This window comes from Lytechinus variegatus, chromosome 4 (assembly GCF_018143015.1).
Source record: "Lytechinus variegatus isolate NC3 chromosome 4, Lvar_3.0, whole genome shotgun sequence".
NCBI classification, from domain to species: Eukaryota; Metazoa; Echinodermata; class Echinoidea; order Temnopleuroida; family Toxopneustidae; genus Lytechinus; species Lytechinus variegatus.
This window is the reverse complement of record NC_054743.1, coordinates 65,130,601-65,157,847: the sequence shown is the minus strand read 5'-3', so window position 1 is coordinate 65,157,847 and position 27,247 is coordinate 65,130,601. Positions and strand designations below refer to the sequence as shown.

The following is a 27,247-nucleotide window of genomic DNA, read 5'->3' as shown; positions in this document are numbered from 1 at the left end:
ATTCTTTTTCCTAATATAACGTAAAATTTCAGGAGTGATCCATGGTTTGCGGATGTGATGTTTCTTATCGTTACATTTAACATAAGGTAAATGTTTGTCAAATGCATTTAGTAATTTGGATAAAAACAACTCATAAGAGTTTACAAAGGCTTATCTCAAGTTTGATGTTGAGGTTTTGGAGATGTAGTTGGACAGATGTTTCACCAAGCCTAACAAATTTGCTGGTATTATACTGGGACATGTTATACCTTCAATATGATTTGAAACTCTCATAGTCTGTTATTGGAGCTAGAGCATGCTTTCAAAACCAGCACTAAATAAAGTCACGTGATGCATCATTTACACGTTTGATGAGGGGCTTTTAGCCCCCCCCCCCAAAAAAAATAGAAATAAACTAGAATTTAATTCGTCATGCGGACGAATTAGGTGGTCTGTCATGATTTTTCATTCAGAGTCGGCTAATGTATAAAATGAATAATTTAGATATGATTGATAATCTTGATTCTAGACATCCTAAGAATAAATTTTGACCATTGCTCAATGTGATTATTAATGTTTCCCATAGACTTTACACGTAAGCAATTTTTCAGAATTACAATTCCAATATTGCAAGTGAAAAACGGGCATGATCCCGGCATCTGATCAAAAAGTGGAGGGCACATTACCGAAAGCCCAGAATCTCAGCTATAACATATTAAAAGCTCCGGCAAAACTGACAAGAAGAAATGGAGATATGGCTCACGAAATAGAGGAATGTCGAATCTAGTTTTGAGAAAAAGTCATGTCCCATAGAGATTACACACAAAATACATGTGATATGAAAAAAACAATTTACAATCTGTTTTATCTTGCTAAATTTTAACTTTCATACCTTTTAATTATCATAAAGGATCATGTAAGAGGTGGCAAAAAGAAAAAAAATGAAAAAAAATCATCTTTTCTACCCCAGGAATCGAACCTCCGCCCTCGAGAAAGCAAGTCAAATGCGTTATCCATTGAGCCACGATATTTCCCATAGAGATTACACGTAAGCAATTTTGAGAATTACAATTCCAATTTTGCAAGTGAAATACGGGCATGATCCCGGCATCTGATCAAAAAATGAAGGGCACACTTCCGATAGCCCAGAATCTCAGCTACATCATGTTAAAAGCTCAAGGAAAGCTGACAAGAAAAAATGGAGATATGGCTCACGAAATAGAGGAATGTCGAATCTAGTTTTGGGAAAAAGTCATGTCCCATAGAGATTACACGCAAAATGAGGAAAAATGACATGCCTCTTTTCATCGCTGTCTTACGCAATGATGCGTTTCTCAAAACGAATATTCATGTTAACTGAGGAGAAAGAGTACATTATAAACTACAACATATCGAAATCTGGGCGAAAAATGATCTATATTCGAGAAGTTACAGCCAAATTTGCATAAATTTGATGACGTCATTTTTGAAAAAAAATAAATTTTTTAGTTTGGGCGCCTATTTGATGACGTCACGATATAATTTAGGGACAATGGTGACATGAAATCAAATCTACAACTCATACTCTATCGATATATGAAAAAAAAATTGGGGGTCAACGGACTTTTTAAAGAGCTACAGTGAATTTACAATAGGCATGTTTTTGCCCATATATGGCCTATAGTGAGAGCTCGCGCGCACACGTGCTGCAAACTTTAATGGGTGTTAATTTCTATATTAATGGTTGTAGAAGGTTGATCAAGGTATCAAATTGCTCAGAATTTTATTAGCAATGCAATGATATTAAAAGAAACCGTTTTTCTGCGTTGTGTTAAGGTGTAACGCGCGGAAACGCGCGCGCATACGTGCGCGCGCGCAAATTTTTGAAATGCTTAAAATGACCTGAAACGTACCCAAAAAATTTTATAGGTCATTTGGACAATTTTTTTACCTTTGACGCGCACGTACGCGCGCGTCATGACCTCTACATGACCTTTGATGACATTGACAGTTGACCCTTGATATGAAGTTAATGTCATGTAAATATTGTTAATTTTTGATAATTGATAATGAAGATATGATCAAATGAAGAATTTTACAAAATGGCGCGTAGATGACGTCATCATGACCATATGACCTTGAAAAGCTTATTTTGCCGTCTCTATGATAGATTCTATATATGACGAAAAAATCAGCAAAATTGATTCAGCCAATTTCGAGAAAAGTTGGCGACAAACATAGGTGCCAAGAATAAAGAAAGAAATAAAGAAAGAAAATTCTGACGAAAACAATAGGTGATCTGTCATAGACAGACCACCTAATGAATGAATAAAAATAAACCCAAAAATGTTATGAATAATATGCCTAAATCTATTACAAAATTAGACTTTCTTTCTTAAGAAGACTAAGATTTTTTCTCGCTCGCAATTTTTCAAAAATTTTCCCCACATAGCGATATAATGAAGTGCCCTCTCCAAATATTTGCTCGATTTTACACCACTGATAGTTTTTGTATCACGCTTTAAAGTTTTTGTAAACTTATTTTCATCCCGCATTTACATTAATATCATCTGATTGGCATTATCCTTTTCAGTTTTATTCATACTTGAACGGGATATTGTCCACTCTTTTGTGAAAATTATTGTTGTATCGATCTGTAATGGTGCAATATTATATTCTGTTCTTATACAATATGAATTTGAGTTCTTGCTCACTTTTGAGAATATCCCAGAGATATAACGATCTCACAAGTTAATTTAGTAATGATTACGCTACAATAATACCAAGTTGCATTCATCATTATTGCTATGTTAGGCAATCATGTTGGCAAACATGGTTCCATGACATTTGCTCCGGCGACATTTGCTCCGCTGTGAATTACAGACACTAGTGGAATCACCAACTTTAACACTTCACCCTATCCTAAACCTATAACCCTGAAACTAAAGTATAAAACACTATTGCCACCGTGTTTGACGAAACAAATCGGAACAAATCCTGGAGAAATTGTCGGAGTAAATGTGTCACCTGCAAGATATACATGTATAGGGTCTTGTTACATGGGGCTGATATCTACGACTGGTTGCATATAGACTGCTGTATTGATCAATCGTATAGAAAGGAGCCCCTCGGCGATCAATCGCAAAGCTTTATGTTATCGGCCCATGCAGGTGAGTGTGATATAAGACACAAGGATTTATTGTCAATTGGTGTAATGTCAATTCGTCCAATTACATATTTGTCTATTATATTTTCGTCTACCATCAGTTCGTCCATTATCCACATGGTCTAATTGCCATTTCGCCCAGTCAGCATTTCGTCTAATACTAGCTGGTCGGTTCAATAGCCATTTAGTCCATAATAACTATTTGGTTTAATTGGAATAAGCGTCAATAGGGCGAAGTGAATGAAAGTAAAATGGATATTAGACCAACTGGTTATGAGACGAAATGATCAGGCGCGGATCCAGGGGGAGGGGGGACAGAAGGGGGCACAAGGGGGATGTGCCCCCCCCCCCTTGAGAAGAAAACCCGAGGTGTGCCCCCCCCCCCCTTTGAAATGGAAGACGAAGTGAGGATTGGACCAAATGTTGTTATAAGAAATGTTGATGGACGGAATGGCTCAATGGCATTAGAATAAATGAAGGTAGACCATGTGGTGAGTGGACAGGCTTGTAATAGACGAATTGGCAATTTGCCCCTACAAAAGTACTACTTGCTGCGATTTCGTGAGATATTTGGTCTGTTTAGGGGTGGGGGCACGAGAAAGGCCGCTGTATAAATTCGAGGGGGGTGATCATGTCCCCCCCCCCCATGCAAGTTGCCGCCCACGACAAACACCTTTCAAAATTGTCGCGAAGAAGAAATTCATGGATAAAAATGGTGCAGTTTGGCCCAGGGTGACCAGACGTCCCGTATTTCCCGGGGTTGTCCCGTATTTTGCTCCTTTGTCCCTGCGTCCCGATAAATCCTTCACGGGACGCCTATTTGTCCCGTATTTAAGAATATTGAACAAAATGTAGTTAATACATTTAAAAGTGATGAGTTTTTCATCAAATAACCGACAGATGACGAAGCAGAGATAAGAATGAAACTAATTTAAAGATGTAATCGGTGGAACAAATAATATATTATTGAGTTTTCATAACTAGATCTTGTTGTTTCAGCTTTCGTTTTGAGTCTTGTTGTGTATGATATGTTTCATCTAATTTTTAAGTTTGACAATGTTTTACTTTGAAATTTTATTGTCTAAAACATTTTAGTTTTTCAAAATTCTAAAAATGTATCAAGCACCAAATATCATTATGATTTTTGTTAGATGACTGGATTTTTTGTTTGCTTGAAGTTTTAACTTTTTCCCTCTTTCTTTTGTATCATTCTTTGTTCATCTTTATATCCTTCCTGCTTGCCCTTTTTTGTTCCATCTATCTTTATTTCCGATCTTTTTTTCCCTGAAGCTTTCTCTCTCTCTCTGTTCATTTGTCTTTCTTTCCTTCTTTCTGATTTCCTTTATTAAATTTCATTTTCTATTTCCTGAATTCATCTTTCTTTCCTTAAACCTTTCTTTGCTACCTTCTCCCTTTCTCTCTTTTTTGTTCTTTCTCTCCTTCCATTATTTTCTCTTTCTTTCATTCTCTCTTCCCTTCATTCTTTCCTCCTTTCTTTCATTATTTATTATATATTTCCTTCTAATTCTTTTCCCTTATCATTTCTTTCCCTTCCTCCCTCCCTTCCTGTTTTCTTCTTTGTTTGTTTCTTTCTTCCAAAGAATGAGGGAAACATTTTCTTTCCTTCATTCTTTCTTTTCACCCCTTTTTTCTTATTTTCTTTTTTACGTTTTCTCCTTTATTTTGTCTTTCACACATTTATTCATCTTCCCTTCCGTCCTTTCTTTTTCTTTCTTTCTTTCTTACTTTCTATATTCATTTCAAAGAATGACGGAAACCTTTTCTCTCTTATTCTTTCTTTCATCCTTCTTTTATTCTAACTTACTTTAATTTTTTCTCTACATTTTTCCCTTCAGTTCGTTTTTTCTTTCTTTTCACAAGTCTAACACTGTGTATCTTTGTTGATCCTTTTTGTCGATTGTCCCGTATTTCATTCTGTGAAATCTGGTCACCCTGGTTTGGCCTCCAGTTTGGCATTTGGGAATATTCCATGTATGAAATACTCGGCTAATATTGCATGTCTAACCCAACTGTTGTTCACAAAGAAACAAAGTAAAGCAAACATTACAAAAAGACGTAACATAACAGTCAAGGATACCGTCACTGTTCACTGCTTAACTCGAAAAGCTGTACATGGCAATGTCACGCCTGTATGGTAATTAACAACACCTATAGTTCATGTCAGTGTTTTGTTGTGCATTTCACATGGCAATACATAAACACCTGGGGCCCGTTTCTCAACACCTGGACAAGTTAGTCATATCTTTATCCACAAACCACGGAGTTAGTTCCAATCTTACTAAACATGTTTCACGAAAGGCTTCCTAACTAAAATACCTTGATATCGATACTATCGGTAAAAAGAGCAGACGAGACGTAGCCTTAGTCACAAAATAGCATAATTTTCAAAAAGAAAAATGATGACAAAATTGCAAATTTTGTGATGAATTGGGAATTACATCTTTTAAAAATGATAGCACAGGTAAATTATGCATCATACATACTTAGACCATGAAGACTGGGGCATTCAATTGCTGAAAATTGAATTATGAATAATTTATTACATGACTAAAAAAATCACATGTTGACGTTGAGATGGGTACCCCCAGGATATCCAATTTTGATATTTTACGAAAGTAAACCATAACGGTTTTATTTGTAAAATTATGATAATTATACAATGTTTTACGATTCCAAAAATCATCGAAATATAATTTAACATTTTTTTTTTATAAATCTTTGATACCGATTTTACGATTTGACAGATTCTATGCATAAATTAGAGATTAGAATTTATCCAAATGTCAATAGGGTCTGAAAACGACAAATACAAGTCCAGTTATGGATGGCCTGACGTGGTAGAATTTTTATCGATTAAATTATTTTACTATTTCAAAATGAATAGTTTTGTGGCGTTTTACCAACAGTTTTCATAGTTACTTTGTATTACAATGATCATTGAATGCATTATCCCACTTGTTTTGGGATGTAATTTCAACCTCTATGGTTGATTACGTAAGATTATAATTTTCAAATTTCTCGGCACTTTTGCATGTCATAGTCTACCCACGTGATGCCACTACGTCATCAAGAAAGAAGCTATGACAGGTCCGGAGGTGTCATAAATATTTAGTGAGGTTGTTGTACCCGATCTTGGTAAAGAGGGCTTCGTGAAACGGTTAGCGGACAAGTAGCTCACTATCTCCGATTTAGTCAAGAAGTTAGACTTATGACGGTGTTGAGAAACGGGCCTCAGGGGAATTTTTAGTTCCTTCATACATTGGAAATGTAATGCAATTCTATTACATGTACAAGGAGAATATGATACACGTGATGCACAAGTCATGCGAATGTGTATATGTTATTATTTACTAGATTGACATTTTGTGTTTAAAAAATGGCCTAAATTTACACCATTTTACAGGTAGTCCTATATATATATTTTTAGGACTATGCAGGTTATAAATTGGTAAATTGAACGAAATTGACCATCATGAAAATGATGTTCAGGCCTATTGTGTATATTGTCATATACATTCAAATGCATACTGCAACATTCGTGTGGGCGTATAAGCCAAAAGCTGTCTCCATTAGATAGCTTTGAGTGTGCATATTTGATTCAAAATGTGATTCCCATACTTCATTCATGTATAAAATGTGTTGTTACAGTTCTGAAAGACTGAATGAGTGATGTAAATACTAGAAGAATAATGACCTTAAACTGGAAAGTACATGCTTAAACCATAGCTCCATGCTCAAACATCTTGATTGTATCGGCGACAAGTTTCTATACAATTTTTGTTAGCTCTTTCAGGGGTATATTTCTCACTTTAAATTCGCGGTTTTCTGCAGTGTTAGGTTATTTTTATTGGTCATAGTAAATGTCTTTCAAAACGTAGTTAAGTTATTATTAAACGAAACATTCTACCGAACCACTATAATACTTGGGCGTTTCCAGAACATGAAACAAACTTTTTCATCACTTCTGACTCTTCGTAACGGACATGACATTTCAGATAGTATCAAAGCATTACACTTTACAATTTACAGTATTCAGACTGTCGGACAATTCTTGTTCAGTTTAGGAGACAATCTGTTACAAGCGCTACGAATTTTACAAATTTTAATAGAAAAGGTGGGAGATGAAAATGGACAAGACATTCCGACGACATGAAATATGTCTGTTACGCTCGGGGTTATGCTAATACGCTCACAACAAATGCAATTCAGGCATACAATGTGAGCTCCAAGTTGACTTTAAGTGGATAGAGTAGTTCTAATAACATTATATAATAGTGTACAATCTATTGTACAGTAAAATACTCGAGTGTATTCACGTCAAATATACCATTATCCCGAGTGCAGGATTATTTCACCGAGGCCGAAAGCTGAGGAGAAATAGACCTGCACGAGGATTAATTTCATAATTTGGGGTTCATATTGTCCAGTAATATTGGATAATAGATCGTTCACTTTTCATTTTTGTAAATTGTACAACACCTACTACGGCTACGCGAGCAAATGGAAGGCTGAATGTCAAACATTCGGACCGTTGCACACGTGTACCGTTGCAAGGGTCAGGAAAAGGTGACGTCACTATAAAAATTAAGATTCAACGCATTTTCATACGCGTATAGTTAATGCTGACGCGCATGGCTTATTATACTGGCTAAATTATACGCATTACCATTACAGTATTCTCCCCATTCATTTAACACGGGCTACCCTCCAAAAATCGAAAGTTATATTGTACATATGTACAACATAACTTTTTGAAGGGAGGTCACGTGGTACCAATTTATCCAATCACAGCTTGTGTTTTATTACCACTATTTACTGTAATATTATATGGATTGTATCATGGTGAAAATTGAATCAATGACTTTACATGCCTAAAAAATGTGAGAAATCGTATGACATTCCTTCCACGAATTCTGGCGAATTTGTGGAGTTAAGTGTATAGAGGTGGATAGATGACTTTATTCTTTAATACAATGGTCCAACTCGGCGAGAAAATGGCACAATACTTTTCGTGTTTTTCCCCGTATATATACGCATATTTCAGCATTTTCTGGGACAGATAATGCTTGAATAAAGCGGTGAATGAAATCAATTCAAGATCGAATTGTGAACCCCTTTCATTTCGGTTTAGTCAGGCCTTAGCCGTTTCACAAATCTGTTTGCAAGTTAGACGTGATTTTACTCACGACTGCTGACTCTTTCTGAGGCCAAAAGAAGGTTGTATTGGAGTAACCCGACCTGCCATTATATGTTAATATTCCCTATTTTGTATTTGTAATGTTCTAGATAGTATCAATATCACATCTCATACTGACTTTGTGATGATATTTAAACAAAATGAAGTGTCATGGACAGAAAAGTAAGATCATTCCTCAGAATTGTCCAAAATTGAATATCCGTTGTAATTGTTTTTAAAGTACGCTACCATTTACTCTTGAAAATATTGGTATTTGATATTTTGGGATGTTGGCTTTGTTGCGTGTATGAGGCGTGGCATGGGATATCTCAGGCTGAGGTGTATGGGTAACCTAAAATTGCATTTGTTCACCAGCAGGTACTAGGTTCGAAGACAGACATTTTTCCTCATTTCGGCTTTTCTTGTAGTTCTCTGTACTTTTTTTTCGCTCTTTTCTAAGCGCCTTAAGCATTTTTATCAAAATAAAGACGCTATAATCCTACGTATTGTTATTGTTTTATTATTATTATTATTTAAGCAGTTATTTTTTATAGCAAATTGAACCTCTTCAGTGAGACGTTTATATGTATGAGTGTGACCGGTGGGGGAGGGGTGTTTTTGTAAATAGTGGTATAGGCCTATGCAGAACGAAAGAAAAAAAACCTACCCTACTTTTAAATGAACCGTTGCTCCAATACAACATTTTTTTTCTCGCGGTAAATAATCATTACGCAAACAATTTTCACTATCGTTTAGTTCTTAAGAAGGATCCCAAGTCATTCGTTTGGTTACTCGTAAGCATGTTACGTTTTACAATACCGCCCAAAACCGTTGCTCCAATACAACATTTTTTTTCCTCGCGGTAAATAATCATTACGCAAACAATTTTCACTATCGTTTAGTTCTTAAGAAGGATCCCAAGTCATTCGTTTGGTTACTCGTAAGCATGTTACGTTTTGCAATACCGCCCACCCGGTTCACGAACATTATACGTTGACTTATAACAGAGTGCTGACATATATTCGATCTACCAACGAAGGTTAGCACCAAGGCATAGTGACAAAATTAAGGGTACATTATGTGTAATTTAATATCATCTGCGCGATGCATGTAAAAAATCGTGTGACTTGTAGTGATTGAATAATAATTTATTCTAAAATATTAGATATAACCCTATGTATTAATATGTAAAAGATGAAGGTTCTGTATTCAATATTTTCACAGTTTTGCTCTTTGAAGAAACAAGGAGGTAATTTGTAATTATATGTGTTTTATCAATATTATCGTTAATGTCGGTAATGCAGTTCTGGTTTTGCTCTGAATGTACAAAAAAGACCAATTACTGTTTCTATTTTGGTACTTCGAATGATATCTTTCGATGGATTAAACACCTAAAACCATTGATTGTGAATTAGTTTCCTCTGACTGATAAGTTGTCATCTAAGACCGTGAGTGAACTAGGTGGATGGGAGCTCAGATCACTCATGCGTGCCCCTTAACGGCGACTTCTTTGTGCTTTTCTCAACAAAAAGGAATAAAAATGATCGTGTGTGACCAAGCATTTTCTATAAAATACACTCCCCGTCTTCATGTCTTTCTTCTCATTCTCACCCTTTCTCGTCCTCTTCTTGTATTTGTTATAATCTCAAGAAAATTAGGAGCTCTTACCCCATACCACCCCCACAACCCCCAGCTATGAATCGAGTTTGAAGGTCAAAGTCCAATTCTGTAAATAGTAGGAATATAATTATTGTCTAGTTGTTCCGATATGAAAGCAGATTCATGAAACAAATAATCGAGGATAATTATTTTCCCCTAAAAACTGTTATAAGCTACAGAAATCCTAGCCTATGAGCTAGGCGGAGGCTGCAGTTATTGTCTCTGCTGTTATGCTGAACGCAAGCGATAAGTTAGTCCAGTTTGGACCTTGTTGTTTGGAAGTGCCCTTTCCCCAAAGCTAACATAGAGGGCACATGTCTCCCAATCTCTAATCAGCGCCAAACCAGGGAAGAGGTCTCACAGGCCTAATTCATTCCCCATAGACTCATATGTTAAATTGGCACTTTAAAAAAATCATAAAAAATCAGGATGAAATTCGGGGGTCGAATGTTTACTACCAGTGGATAGGATTTATATCTGGCAATCCATCTGACCAGAAAAGGGTCCCTCGACCGGCTCATTGTAAAAATAAATTGGCGTGTTTGAAGACACCGTCGGGGGGAGCAGATTCATCAACTCAAACAGCATAATAGCCGTAATCCTTCCGCCAGTCAAAATATAGTCAAAAATTGGTGATATTTCTTCCCAATTAGGGAAAAGGAAGTTCAGTAATTACCAAAAATAGAATCAGTGTTAGATGGACAATCATATGCATACACTTTGTCAATCAGCCATATCAAAATAAAAAAAATAGCAATGGGTTGGCTCGAATGAATATCTAGGGCCTGCCACTAGTGATTAGGCCCGTGAGACCAAGATGAGTGGTTTGCACTGATCTCTCCCCTAGGGGAGAGATCAGTGGTGGTTTGGCGCTGATTAGAGATTGGGAGACATGTGCCCTCTATAAATTATGTTAGCTGTGGGGAAAGGGCACTTCCAAACAAGAAGGTCCAAACTGGACTAGCGTTAAGTCTGATGTGGCAAAGACTACGAACTGCGAAGCAGATACCGGATGCAGCCTCTAGTTTATAGGCTACAGAAATCCCTGCATCTTATTGGATTAGAACATATGATTCAGTGGGAATCACATCTTGTTCAGATCATGAAATACATGACAGAAATTTTTAAAAAGCAGGAAATTAAGAATAATTTCTACACAGGCTAGCTTCAATAATCTTTGCTAGGCACATGCCAGTAATCAAGAGATTGCTTCAATCAATAGCCCTCCATATATTGGTTTCAGAAATGGCAAAAGAAAGACCGGTGAAGATGAGATGGGATTAAACACACTTCTCAGTTTATCACACATGTCATTCACAGGCATGTTTAGGGGATTAGCTTAATCACAAAGAAGCTACAGGAAGTTAAAATCAAAATTCAAAATGACTGGAACAATCACACGGCCACACACAGAATCCAAGATCCATCGGGGATGTCCCGGCAAGCGGGGGATAATCTGAACACACTGGTCAAGTAAACAGACACAACCGTGTTCAGATTATCCCTGGTTACCGTGACATCCCCAGGGGGTCTAATTTGTGTTGCTGTGTGATTGTTCCATTCATTTAAAATTCAAATGTTAATTTCTTTAGCCTCTTGGAGATTGAGCCAATCACTAAAACATGCCTTGAAGACAATGTGTAATAAATTGGGAAGATTGTTTTATCCCATCTTATATTCATTGGTCTGGGGTTTTTTTGCCATTTTCCGAAACCAAGTGATGTGAGGGGCTATAGCCTCTCTGTGGTTGAACCAATCTCCTTTGACGTGTAGAGATTATTGAAGCTAGCTAGCCTGTGTATTTTTTTTACTTGGTGGAACTGTGCAGTGCCCTTGTAAAATTTGATCAGTTTCTTTTGGAATCCAGTTTAGATACTTTTTATCATGTCCATTGCACCATGGACCTTAAATCTCACTGTATTCAATTTGTTTTCGATTGGCAGATGTTTTAAACCTAATGCATTACTAAACCTTTTCTTTTTCATTGGGCTGTAATAATGTTATCAATGTCGGGTCATCCATTTGCAAAGGGGCCTTGAGAATAAGCCAGTTCGTAGTTCCTTTCTGCGCATGATCAAAAGATTCTACGCATGATCAGAAGAAGGTCATTTGTACTAAAGTGACATGGTGCTTTAAAATCTAATGAGATAAGCACCAACTTTGATGTCTTGATTATTCATATATTCTTTTGAATTGTCGTTTTCATTTACATCCACAAAAAACAACAATGCTTCCACGAACGACTGGTATTTCACAGTTTGCCAAGTACATTGTGCAACATGCTAAGATATGCATTCAAAGTAGGAATGCATCAGATACCTTCATCAAGTGTTCATTGGTGTGCTATTCTAGTCACCTGGTCTATTCAATTTCGTCATCCTGCTATGTAAGGCAAGCTTACGTAATATCTTGCTTTGAAATCTGCCTATCATGATGAAAGAAATGAAAGGTCATTTGACCAAAATTGCCCATGAAGTGACTACGAACTGGTCTATTGAATACAGGTTGAATTCTTTCCATCATGTCAATTGGATTGCAATCAGAGGCCAGTGCCTAAAAAAAAAAAATGAGGAAATGCATGAAATATACATGATTCTTTATGTATCATTTTACATCAGTGTCTGCGCCAGCAAAAAACAATACGACCTAAAGATGATGCATTTGTTTTTCTTAATTATTAATCAACAAAAGTAATATTAATGATAATGATAATGATGATAATAATAATAGGCATTTGTTGCTATACAATCTATTATGAGGCGCGTTGTTATTATTATTACACCGGCTTTAGCTCGAGCTGCCTTTCAGCGCTCATGCATTTAAGGAATTAATCCTGCCGGGTACCCATTCACTTCACCTGGGTCGAGTACAGCACAGTGCGGATAATTTTTTTGCTGAAGGAAAACACACCATGGCTAGGATTCGAACCCATGACCCTCTGTTTGAAAGGCGAAAGTCAGAAACACTAGACCCCCACGCGCTCAAGTAGTTCATGTAGTTTTGGTAAACGTCCCAGATCTTACTTTATCATGAATACTCATCTTTCTTTTATTTTTTCCAAATTTTTTCCCGTTATTATCCGGCTTTTGGTACATATAGGGGATTGTCCCCATGCAGAAACGCCTTTGTATTGCATCACAAAAAATGCACATATCTTATTGTGAGATATTTTGCTTGCGTGATCACCCCCCCCCCCCCACACACACACACACTTTTTTTTAACAAGTGCACACCTAGTTACCAATAATGCATATAACATTTCCATTTAATTTGAAATCAGGATAAAAGAGCATTGTAGATTAAATGCCTTGCTCACGGGCATAGGTGCCGCGGCCGTGTATCAAACCCCGAACTTTCCATGCACACACACACATACACCCTCACACACACACACCCTTACCGTCACTTTCAAAACCCTCCACGACCCACACTTATAAGCTCGGCACTTTCCAACGTATGACCCCTACAAGACAAATCGGTATAATATTCTAATACTTGACATGTTAGATGAGACTTAATATCCACTCTCAGTTCAAGTAGTTATCACAGACCCATTGACCTTAGTAACAAGACGAACGTGATAGGTTGGTATATTGTGAACCGAGGCCATCTATACTACGCATTTATTTAAAGATCAAGTCCACCCCAGAAAAATGTTGATTTGAATCAATAGAGAAAAATCAGACAAGCACAATGCTGAAAATTTCATCAAAATCGGATGTAAAATAAAGTTATGACATTTCAAAGTTTCGCTTATTTTCAACAAAATAGTTATATGAACGAGCCAGTTACATCCAAATGAGAGAGTCGATGATGTCACTCACTATTTCTTTTGTTTTTTATTGTTTGAATTATACAATATTTCAATTTTTACGAATTTGACGATTAGGACCTCCTTGCCTGAAGCACAAAATGTTAAAATAATGGAATTCCATGTGTTCAGGGAGGAATGAAACTTCATTCCATGTGACAATGACGAGAAAATGAAAATATTTCATATAATAAATTACAAAAGAAATAGTGAGTGAGTGACGTCATCAACTCTCTCATTTGGATGTAACTGGCTCGTTCATATAACTATTTTGTTGAAAATAAGCGAAACTTTAAAATGCCATAACTTTCTTATTTTACATCCGATTTTGATGAAATTTTCAGTGTTATGCTTGTTGAATTTTTCTCTTTTTATTCAAATCAAGTTTTTGTTGGGGTGGACTTGTCCTTTAATAACTGATATCATCATAGTAGAATTGAAATTAAACAATTTGGATTAACATATTGGACCTCTTTATTGTCGAGGTCTCCTCCTATTTTTGCCATCATGCATCGTAAAGTAGTTTACACCCCCTCCCGTCCAAGATTAAGGTAAATACATGTAAAGACATCTTATTGTTCCCAATAAGATGTTGTTTGTTTGAGCTGATAACTATCCTTGATTTTGATAAGCTAAGGGACCCTGTTACAATGGCAACGGTTGGATTGAAATGTCTTACAATTCCTTTCATGAAATGCTCCGTTATAAAAAAAAATAATAATAATGTAATGATAAATAGAAAATACAAAAATAGTGTTTTTTTTAAATCATTTTATTTAGGAAGAATAGTCAAATAGTATAGTCGGCCCATCGTAATGGATTATATTTGAAATGCTTAATGTATGCAAATAATGTTCAAACATAACAAAGCTGGCTGAAATGTTCGACCAGGATCGGCGAGGCTGCGAGCGAGTGAGGAGAGTGAGCGAAGGCTTTTACCTTTTTAATAGAATTCAAAAAATAAGATTACAATTCACCTTGTTCACCTTCCTATTTTTCCCCTTTTCTAATTTCTTGAAACTTTCGTGACGCTCTCTCTCCCTCTTTTTTTTGCCAGTTTTCTGAAGAAAAAAATCCCAATTTCTTTGAGATTTCCCCCCATTTCAATCTCATGACGGGAAATTCATCTCTTTATCGTTAAAGATGCGTCATGGAGCGATGTCTTGGCAGCCATTCCCTTCTCCATGGAGCCTGAAAACCACCGGAGTCTTATAGAGTACAAGTTGGACCAGCTTTGGAACCACGCCCATGCCACGCCCAGTCCCATCCTCCCGTGCCTGTCCGTCCGCACGGCCTTCGACCTCTACCTATCGATCAAAAGGTACCCGAGGGGTTCGGAGATGGTGTTCTGCGCCATCAACATCCCCGACATGGCGAGGATCGTTCGGCATCATGGCATCAAACTGGTAGCCGTCGATGTCGATTTGGAGACGATGACCCCAAAGGTAATACTATAGGCCAGTCTGTGCGAGTGTGGGGTGGATGTGCGCGCGTGTATTTATGCGTGTGTGTTTGTAAGGTTGGGTGTGTATGTGAGGCTGTGAGGGGCTAGGTGCCGGGCTAGGTGCCATGGCTGAGTGTCTAGACTACACTATTAAAGTCCAGAGTTCGATTCCTGGATCGGATGGCAAAATCATCATGATAGTAATGTTTTTATGCAAAGACCCTCATATTTCGGCGATGGATTATTTTGCTTCTCACGTTTTTATATTTTTCCATCTCATCATAAAGTAAAAACCATCATGATGGTTGAAAATTATGAAAGAAAAAAAATCCCTACCTCACTTAAAATATTGAAGACATGTAACTATATGCAAAAGTAGTACCAGGATTTTTTTTTAATCGCATCCATTGAAATGGTGCCTTGCAGATAGTTAAACCTGGGGGCCGTTTCATAAAGCTGTTCGGAAGTTAAGAGTCACTTTAAGAACGACTGGTGATCTTTTCTTGTGGTAAATATTATTCACCATCAATGTTTGTTGGTGATTATTTTTAGCATGTAAGAAAGGTTCACCAGTCGTTCTTAAAGTAGCTCTTAACTTACGAACAGCTTTATGAAAAACCTAACATTGTTTTACTTTCTTCGTTACTTCTCTTCTACCTGAATGTATGTATATTTGTCTATGTTTTAAAAGTACTGATATACCGACTGCACTTCTTTACACTGTAAAAAAATGAAGTGCTAATTTAGCACTTACAGTGCTTGTATAGTGACTGCACTACGAGTGCTGATTTTGTATTTGATTTGTTTATTTGAGAGAGTTTTATGATCAGATATATTATTTTGTATTGTGTCATGGATCATAAGAGAAATATTGCCATCCAATTTGTTTCCCACAGAATCTTCAAGGCCACCGCACACCTCACAACTGGTCCACGATCCAATTTTAAAACAAATCGCACTCGCTCAACTTCTGAAAATGCGAATGAAAATTATCTCTTTATTTGAGGTTCAACTTAATTGTATCTTGGAAGAATACTTATATACCAATTATGGATTATTGCAAGCCTTCATTCTGGAGTAAAGGTGAAATTAGTTTATCCAATCGTAAGATTTCTATGACGTTATTACGAATATATGAATATTAAATTCACGTTTATGCTAATACGGATGATAGCATAGTCACAGATTTGAACATAAATATTCGTAAGAGGACTCGAAACATTACACAGTGAGATATTCCACGTCTCAATATTATCACCAAATTCTACATTTTATTCCAAAATCGGGTTGAAGACCAATCGTAAGCAGGGGCGGATCCAGAATTTTCCTAAGGGGGGCATTTTTTTGGAGGAAAATTTTGACAGCCCCCCCCCCCCAAAAAAAAAAAAAAGGTTTTCAACCACAAATTAAGGATATTTCGTACCCGACAAAAATTGACAAAAAGGGTCTTCAATTTCAAATACAAATTTTAATTTTGCTTCTCATAAGGGGAGCACGTGCCCCCCCCCCCCATGGATCGGCGCCTGATCGTAAAGTGTAAAGTGGCCTTTACACAAGTCATGTGAACCATTTCAGAACAATTGTTAGCAAACTTTCAGCTCTGACAATTTCAGAAACGGCTGTGATTGGCCAAGAAGCACTGGTCTCTGTTACTATGGTAAGCGTCAGAGAATGACCATCAGTTAGTGCCAGCAACTTTCATGAAGTGTTGTCAAGTATACCCTCTCATGCCTTTGATGGGAGAGATTTTTCTTAACCACATGCAAAATTTTGATTACTTATGGAAACTTCAGATGCATTTTATATATATATATATATATATATATATATATATATATATATATATATATATATATATATATATATATATATATATATATATATATATATATATTTCAAGTGCTTCAGGATGAAGTAAACCAGGAAGATATAAATGATATCTACAATAAATTCTCTCACACTGTCCAAACTTGTGCTCTTGAGATAGCAGGTAAAAGGGAAAATCAAACAACTGACAAGATCACAAAGGAGACACTCGATCTGATGGGAAAAAGGAGACAGATGAAGGTATCAACACAGAAGGATAGCATAGAGTATACAGAATTGTGTAAAACAATAAGAAAACGTATGAAAAGTGAAATTCGCAGCTTCAACATAAAGAAAGTCCAAGAGACCATAACAAATAATAGCAGCTATAAAGCAACCAAACGTAAACTCTCCAGTGGGAAATCACAACTGATAGCTATTAAAGGGGAGGATGGAAGTGTTATTCATGACAGAGACCAGATAATTAATCATGTGAAGATTTTCTTTCAACACTTGTACTCCAGCAAGGTCCATGTTGATGCACCAATCATTGCTCTAGATGCAGATGAGGACATAACTCCAGTAGGAGTAGATGAGGTTGCTAAAGCCTTACAAGAAATGAAGCGTGGTAAAGCACCAGGCAGCGATGAGGTGCTGGTGGATGTCCTTAAAGATGGAGGCGATGTCATCTTAGAACAGCTGGCCAAGCTGTTTACACTCTGTTTAGTAAAAACACAAACACCAGACAGCTGGAACAATGCAATCATAATCCTCATCCACAAGAAAGGAGACATAAAGGATATTAAAAACTATAGGCCAATTAGCTTACTTTCAAACACCTACAAATTATTTACAAAAGTTCTAACAAACAGAATCACTGGAACTCTAGATTTTAATCAACCGAGGGAACAAGCTGGATTCAGAAGTGGTTTCTCTACTACAGACCATCTCCACACACTAAACCAATTATTAGAGAAGACTTGCGAATACAGACAACCCTTGTGTGTGGCATTTGTAGACTTTGCACAAGCTTTTGATAGTGTAGAATTTCAGGCAGTAATAACAGCCTTACAGGTACAAGGTGTGCACCATAGCTACATTAAACTAATTCAGGAAATGTATAGCCAAGCAACTGCAACCATTCACCTGCACAAAGACAGTGATGAATTCCCCATTAACAGAGGAGTGCGACAGGGAGATACTATTTCACCCAAACTGTTCAACGCTGCACTGGAGGAAATAATACGTAAAATAGACTGGGAAAGTACAGGGCTAAACATTGATGGCGAGTGTCTCCATCACCTAAGGTTTGCCGATGATATCATTCTAATCACTGATGATGGCCTCAAGCTAGAAAATATGCTTAACGATCTCAACACTGAAAGTAACAAAGTAGGGCTGAAGATCAACATGAAAAAGACAAAAGTAATGTTCAACAAATTTGCTACGGAGCAAAGAATCATAATGGATAATTCTGAAATCGAGAGAGTAGATCATTATATCTACCTTGGGCAACATGTCAGAATGGATCATGAACAACTGGAAGAAGTTAAAAGGAGGACAAGAGCTGGATGGATCGCTTTTGGGAATTTCAATGACATTATGAAGAGCAATATGCCAATTTGCCTTAAAAGAAAAGTCTTTAATCAATGTGTTATACCGGCAATGACCTATGGTTCCGAAACCTGGTCTGTAACAAAGAAAATGGAACAGAAATTAAAAACCACTCAACACAGTATGGAACGTATAATGCTAGGGATATCAAAACGCGATAGGAAAACCATACAATGGATTAGGAACCAGACTAAAGTAATAGACATAATCAAAGCAATTAAATCAATGAAATGGAGATGGGCTGGCCACCTTGCAAGATCACATGATAATAGGTGGACCAAACGCATCACAGAATGGAGACCATGGCTAGGATCACGAAATCGGGGTAGACAGAAATTGAGATGGAGTGACGAGCTCACAAAATTCATTGGTATAAATTGGATTGCGTCAGCACAAGACAAGCACCTTTGGCACCAACTTGAGGAGGCCTTCGCCCTGCAGTGGGCTGAACATGGCTGATATGATGATGATGATGATATATATATATATATATCATTGTATAATTGTGTATGTGGTTTGCTTTAAATCTATGGTAGCATACCAGTAAAAAAATGACAAAATAAAACCATATGCATTTAAACATGTTAGAGTAATAATATGAATCATAATTGACTGAACTCAAAGAGGAAGAAAAGTTTTGTGACATAAATTAAGGGGCTGTAACGCATAAACGTTTTTAGCCAGCGTATATATGCCGCCGTTTTCTTAATCAAATTTCTTAATGTCAAGAATTGCGTTTTGTTAACAACACAATTATTCTCCATTGGAATTCTTAAAATTTTGTGTTGTAAAAAAAAAATACAATTCTTGAGGAAGCGCCTGCGGTTCGAACTTTCGCCTTGTAATCAGTGAGATCGTCTGTTTGAATCCCACCGCGACCTAGCGTCCTTTGTGGAGGAGCCGTGGATTAGTGGTTCTGACTCTCGCCTTGTAAACAGAGGGTCATGTGTTCGAATCCCACCGCGGTCTGGCGTCCGTTGTCAAGGCGTTAATCCACAATTTGCCACTCTCGACCCAGGTGCTAGATGGGTAGGATGTGAAAGTCATTATAGCTTGTCCAGTACTGTGTGCGCCTCACCGGCGACTGACTGGAATACTCCTCAGGGAGTGGAGGATGTGCACACATCATGTGCAGGAATGACTGATTGAATTTGATGACCGGGGTAATCTGTAAAGCGCTATATAAAAGCGGATTATTTTTATTATTATTATGGCAAGGCGTCAACCCACACTTTGCCACTCTCCACCAAGGGCGATTGTTTCATCAAGTTGTTCTTGAGCTAAGAGCGACTTCAAGAACGACTGGTGAACCTTTCTTACGCGTTCAATAATTACCAATGAACATTTAATGATTTTAATGGTTTACCACAAGAAAGGATCACCAAAGTCGTTCTTAAAGTCACTCTTAACTTACGAACTGATTTAAGAAACGACCCCAGGTGTTAAATGGGTACCCGGAAGAATGTGAAAGCCTAGTATGTAATATGCCTAACATCTAAGTCTTAGAACTCTCGTGGGAATACTCAACAGGGAGTGGAGAGGGAGCATACTTTGTGTGTGGAACCGTCAAGATCCGATGACTGGTGAATTCATAATAATGTATTGCAATGTAAAGCGCTTAGAAACAGAATGTAAAAGCACTTTATTTAAATGTAACTATTATTACATAAGGAAAAGGGATAATATAACATATATGTATGATACTGACCACACGACAATATAGGTTGACTTGCACCGGCTGAAATGTCCTGACCTGACTGACCCTTAATACTGTTTTCATTTCATCGCCATTGCATCCAGGGTACAATTTAACTAAGACTTGTAATAGTAACAAATGCATAATTTCTACAACAAAGTTAACCATCAGCCAGTCAGTTCGAATCATTTCAGGAGCTTTTAACTGTTGTTGCAAGTTTGTTATTATAACAGATTTTTTGAAACGGACACTACCTGACTGAATTTTTATTTAGAACTATTATGTCTTATATTAAGCCTCGTAAGCCTCGTAATAAAATAATGAAAAAAATATAATTCGTGCTGTCCGTGAATGAGTGGGTTGGTGTCATTTTTAAAAATTACACATTTTTTTTATGTATACACATGTCTTGATGATTTATAGCCTTCTGGTCAATCGTAACACCAACTTATTATATTTTAATCATTCTAAAAATATTTTTCACTCATCGCGATCAGTGACTATGTGTTGCACACCTCTAGTGTTGTTACATCAACCTAGTCATTGTCACTGATGCAGTTTATTTTCAGGTGATAACATCTCACCCTTTGTATTTAAAGGTTCATTCTTGATGCTTTTCTGCCCTTCTATTCAATTGTCACTCCGATTTTAGATGATCAATTATTTTGAAAACATTCCTTTCTCTCTGCGCAGGTAGAACATGTGAAATCCCTCATCACACCAAAGACAGTAGCCATATTTGTTGCCCACCTCTACGGTCGTTGGATAAACCTTGAGGACATCATGGCTGTTGCCAAGGAACATCATCTCGACGTCCTGGAGGATTGTGCAGAATCGTTCTGTGGCCTCCAGGACCACGGTCACCCAGCTGCGGACATCACTTTCTTCAGTTTCGGTCTCATCAAAACCAATACAGCCTTTGGAGGTAGGTAATGCCACTTGGGTCCTACAGGTTAGGGCTCCATAATAATCATGGTAAAATAATCCCATAAAGTGTAATAGGCTAGAACATTCTGTTTTCACACAGTGGCTCACCCCTTCTATATGTCTAGTCAAAACATTCTGGCACCTCTGAATAAATCAATGTTCAGAAACATATTTCTTTCTTCATATAAGGGTACTATACAGGCTAGTGTAGCCTAGTTCTCCAAGGTGTTGCAGGATTTGGGACTAAAATCTTTCACCGACTAGGGGACTAGGTCTAAGATTTCAGTGCTCTCTGTTTTTAGGACTATGCCCCAGGGAAGACTACTTTGTAGTGACTGGGAAGGTATTAACCTGAAGGTATTAACCATTTGACTGTAGCTTTTCTTTGCGGGGGGGGGGGGGGGTGTATTCATATCATGGGAACTTGGTTTCCTATCCCTAATAATTGTAAGAGAACAACTCCCTGGGATGTAATTCAAGCATAAACATTGAGGTTATCTCTTCTGGAGAGAGCTGCTTGAAGGACAGGGGAGGCTTCCATGAAAAGTTTTGTCACTGAATGATTAGCTCTCAGCCAATCAAAAGCAAGGACTTGAAGTAGCTCATAACAGTCAGGGAAAATCACTTACTACTCCTGCATGATAACAAATACTTCCCAATGACACATCCTTCAAAGAAAACTTGCGTGTGACCAGATGGGTGTTTCATAAAGCTCTTCATAAGTCACAAACAATTGGTGATCCTTTCTTTTTAGTTGAATCTATACCCCTATGAAAATTCAGGGTATATCATTTACCATAAATTAGGGTCACCAGTCATTCAAAAAATTACTTATAATTTATGAACAGCTTTATGAAACACCCACGAGGAATGTTGTCTTCCTAGAGGAGTTGTTAATGGCCCCTCCCAGATCATCAGAATAGGCACCTTGCGCTTACTTTCATTCTCCAGGTGCTATTGCGGTGGTGCGGGACCCTTCTCTCCTGTCCCAGATGCGGACCCTCTACCGTTCCTACCCGATTAGAGGCCGGGCTACCTACCTCAAGAAGCTCCTCAAGTACTCGATGCTGATGACCGTTCTCAACTCACCGTTCCTCGTCAAGCATGGCATGCAGCTCGCCAGCGCCTTGGGTATCAACCATCGGGACATCATTGTGAACCATGTTCGAGGGTTCCCCAAGGATTTCTTTGACAACATCAGGATGAGACCTAGTATCGCTCTGCTCTGTATGCTCTATAGGAGGTAATTGTACTAACTGGATGAAAAATGTATGATATACTGAACCTACCATGTTGGCTTAGTCGGCAGGGTGTCAGCGTCATGAACAGTGGGTTCGATCCCTGGCCGAGTTATACCAGAGACATTAAAAATGAGAATCTCTGCCTTATAGCCAGGCATTAGGCATTACAGAATTGAGGTTAGGGCCTTATAATAACATGTTATGTCAATCAGGACCCACTGGTAGAGCAATTTTTATAAGTGCTCAAGTGGTTACCCTGGATAAATAAGACATCATTATTAGTCTTATTATAATTATTAATCCTGTAAAGACTGCCAAAGGGATATGGGAAATGTTGTCTTACTGGTCATGTTCCTATTATATTATGTTTACTGCCATCAACCACCATCTGAACTGGTGATGTGTGATTGTCATTTTTTCGCAATTTGATTTTAATGAATTAAATTAAGTCCTTCACCATTCCTGTGCCTAGCTTCATGTTAAGACAATGCTTAGATTGTAGAACACATTTGACTGATCGTGTACAAACAGTTGTAATCATAATGCATAGAATCGATTGCTAAGATTTATTTTACAGGCCTCTGGACATTGCATTGTTTTGTTTTACAGATTGAAGAACTTTGACCCTAACTCCTTCAGCCTTGGAAATGTCAAATGTGACATTGTAAGTAGGAGATTGCCACCTGGGATGCAAGGTGTGGGACTGAAGGCTGAAAAAATAAACCATTGGCTCTTCCCTATTGTAGTTGTAAGTATATATTTCCCCCCTAGCTCCCCCACCCCCCCCCAAAAAAAAAAAATCACTACCATCCATAATGTTGAATTATGTGCTGTCATGGTTGTTATATACAGTTCTCTGCAATGGAGAGTTTCCTGAAAGGAAATATGTCAGAAGTTTTTAACAAACAGTTAATAAAAAGCAAGAAAAGACCTCTTTTCTCCATGGTGTTCAATTTGTGCTTAAAATTCTGTTTGGCTAAACATGTTTTAACTATTTACAAGATCTGTACTCACAAGATCTCCCAGAGAGCTAGATTAAAGTGTAAAACATCCAGGAAATGACTAATTATCACTTAGTGATCTGCAATAACATTCATCCATCACCAACATTTGAAATTCCTTCCCCATTGAGGACAAGAGGGGGGACTAATTGTTCATGATCTACAGGAGAGCTTGGTGACCCTCGACCTCCCCCCCCCCGATCCCCACCCCATACTTTTCTTGCAATTAGAAATGGCTGTATATGCCATGTTAGGCAATGGCGGATCCATGCGGGGAGGGGGTACATGCAAGGGACATGCGCTCCCTCTATCGATCTATTTAGAGAATCATCCCATTGAGGCTGCCATCAGCATCAAACAACCTACTCATGAAGGCACTCTCCTATATTCAAATTGTATGTTCATTGTTAAATCGGTTGAAAATTGAATAAACATAATATACGTACACACATGTATTTGACTTAAAATTGTATACAGTTATACAGTATGTACATTTTTATGAAAATGTTTTTAATATGTACTTATTCTGTAATAATGAATCATTTTGCATCATGTTCTTTTATTACAAATATGAATTCACTCAAACAAATATATGCATTACTATAGCTGAATCTAATAAAATCGTCATCTGCACCTCCTCATTTTAAAAACTCCCGTTTTGTGCCCCTTTATTTCAAAATCCTGGATCTCCCTCTACAGTAGGTCAACCTATTGACACATCTGAGATTGTACCATCAATATTTGCACACATTATTTGTCATCACAAAGTACCGATGACATTGCATGCATAATTCGTCAACATTCAAAAGTCAAGAGACTACAGCTTTAGCTGCTCCCCAAAAAATTAATGTTGCGTTCGTTGGAAGTTTTATCTAGTTCGAACAACTGTTTATTCCCAAATTTTATTTGTATGAAACCCAATAGCAATTATCTCGCATTTTTATGCTACTGATTATATGAGGGCTATTGGAGGCGAATTATTCTTTTCTTGTGTTTGTTTTTATTTCTCATTGACATAATTTGCAAAAACATATGACCTTAGAACAGCAATTCAGAAACTTCGGAAGTCATATAATTACACTTCAAGAAGAAAAGGTGTGTTCATGCTGACAAACATCCCATCCTAAACAGAAATGAACACTTCAAACAGCATTGAAACATTATTGAAACACACACAAAAAAATTATATTTAGTCAACAAATCATGAAACTAGTGTTGAAGTTCTGAAGAAGTGGAACTGGAAGGTATTCTGTTAAATTCCGATAAAAATAATTTCAATGATATTTCGACTCATACAAATTATAATACATTAAAAAAGTGATGAAAATTTTGTCATTTCCTAATTTTGGTATACTCTTATTGCACTGACCAAAGTTATGTGTAATGGCTTGACCAGTCTGATTCTCTGATCTTGGTTCTCACTGATAAGAGTAGCTGTATAATGGTAGACCCATAATCCATTTTAATCGCTCACTCTCTCCTTCTCTTTCTCTGACTGTTTCTATTATAGGATAATCCTGAAAGAGTGATGAAGGAGCTAAATGCCCGTGGCATCGATGCGTACAAAGGAGCAACCCAACTTAGCTTGATAGAATCCGATGTAGCAATCCCAAGGAACCTTGCCAACCCTTCAGAGAAGGTCCAGGGGACTCCTGACCAATCTCTAGGATCTACAGAAGACACTACATCCTGTGATGAGGATGGGGGCGTTGGAGAATCTAGAGACACGGCTGGATATGGTTCTAAACTTAGTAAGGAATTGTTCCAAGATGAAAGACCAAAGTATGTAAGTATTCACTCCAAAGAGGCTGCAGGACAGTCCAATAGCCATCTGAGAGATCTTCCCGCTCAAAGCCAAAGCAGCGATACTGAAGCAACAGAGACTGCACAGCATATGTCACTGCGTCTTCCAGATTCTGAAAAGCAGTCTCAGATTTGTGAAGCTCGAGAATGCATCACTGGGGTCAGTACAAGACTTCAGTGTGCACAAGTGCCTAATTCTGGAACTCTTGGCGCTGCCAGCACAGCTGGATCAGAAGGCCTCTCTTCATTAATGCACAACCAGTTGAAGAATCAGCAAGTCAGCTCTGATTCAAGTGTGCAAAGTCAGCTAAAGTGTTCTCTAATTGACTTGCATCCTCACTACTCTGATGTCTCTGACCATTGTGAACACCCTTCAAGCAACTTTGAGACATCTCTGAAGCATAGGAATTCCAGTGACAACAGATCTTCCACTCGAGGTTCTAACTACCTTTCAGGAACTCATTCTGATGACAGCAATAAATCCTGCAGTGATCCAGGTTCTGTTCCTACTCAGAAGAAATCGAGACTGCTACCATCTGTTGCAAACCAACTGTCTGGAGGTGGTATCCATGGGGGTGCAGGACAAGCAGGGGAATTCCCAAAGAAGACTTCAGGGGATTCCCCTAGAGGGACTTTATCATTGAACTCCCCCAGCAGGACTTCAGGAGATTCCCCAAAGAGGATTCTAGGGAACTCCCTGGCAAAACTGTCAGGGAAATACCCTGATGAGGCAAGGTACCTGATGGACCATGTGGTGTACCTGCCAGTCCACAAGAAGGTTTCCTTCCATTATCTGGAGCAGATATGTGTTGTTTTGGAAGAAGTGGCAAGTATGCTTGCAAAGGAAAAACAGGTCATGGCCCAAAGCAAGCTTTGATATTTAAATAAACATATTTTTTTATGTCTATAATTTGTTTTCCAGGGGTGGAGTTGAAGCTTGGTTCAAGGTGACAATTTGCCCACCTTGGCCTTAGTCTGAGGACATGCAAACAAAGTCGGCAGGAGAAACTTCTATCTGGCAGCCTTGGGTCTTGAAACTCCCGGACGTGAATCTCCCGGACTCAAAACTCCAAGCCTCTATTCCATCACTGATTTCATATTGTAACTGAATACAACATATTTATATCTTCTTTGAAGTGCCTTCTTTGGGTGGCAACAAGTAGTAGGAAACAGTGTAAAGGCCTGGAACCCTTTTTTGTCAAGTTTTTCTTGACTTTCTCGAATAAAGGATTGTTTTATCTTAGTTGCGCTTACATTTATGAAAATAAGAAATAATGACAACCTTTCGTTGATGGTGCAAAGTGTGGTCAATCAAAACTAAAAGTTATAATTATTAAGCATTGGCTGCATTACGGGGAACAGGAACCTACCACCCTCAAGCTCCACCCCCTCCCACCCATAATCGTTCAAGTGTATACAAAGAGGAGGAAATAAAGGGAGACTTATATATATATATATATATATATTTATATATGCCTACACTATACGAAAGGGCGAAGTCTGTGAATGGATTTATTCCGTCATAATACACATATAGACATAAAGACAAAGGTAGAGGTTGTTAAGGCGCATTACGAACATTGAAAGAAAACAAAAAAAATTTGCTTAAACAAAGATATAGAGAAATATATACATATATATACTTATTGCATAAGTATATGCAATAAGTATATATGAATACAACATATTTATATCTTCTTTGAAGATATAAATATGTTGTATTCATATATACTTATATATATGAATACAACTCTTGAATCCAGCTCTTGTATATACTTATATATATATATATATATACAAGAGCTGGATTGTAGAAATATACAAATACCCCTATATTCATTGCAGAACTAATACACGGAAATGAACTCCCTTCCTATTGTATTTGCTTCAGAATCTGTGTGGTATTGCTATAGCAAATAGACAC

The 27,247-nt window shown here is 37.5% G+C and overlaps 1 protein-coding gene across 1 annotated transcript in view; it reads left to right on the top strand.

The window, feature by feature from the left end:
- The window catches only part of LOC121412388, a 32,452-nt gene extending 5,520 nt beyond the window's left edge, over nt 1-26,932 (top strand). The window contains exons 2-6 of the mRNA XM_041605201.1: nt 14,935-15,236; nt 21,045-21,276; nt 22,230-22,521; nt 23,129-23,267; nt 25,031-26,932. Of these exons, the coding sequence (XP_041461135.1) occupies nt 14,935-15,236; nt 21,045-21,276; nt 22,230-22,521; nt 23,129-23,267; nt 25,031-26,200 (2,135 nt within the window). The 3' untranslated portion in view covers nt 26,201-26,932. The remainder of the gene's footprint in view (nt 1-14,934; nt 15,237-21,044; nt 21,277-22,229; nt 22,522-23,128; nt 23,268-25,030) is intronic.
- The last annotated feature ends 315 nt before the right edge of the window (nt 26,933-27,247 follow it).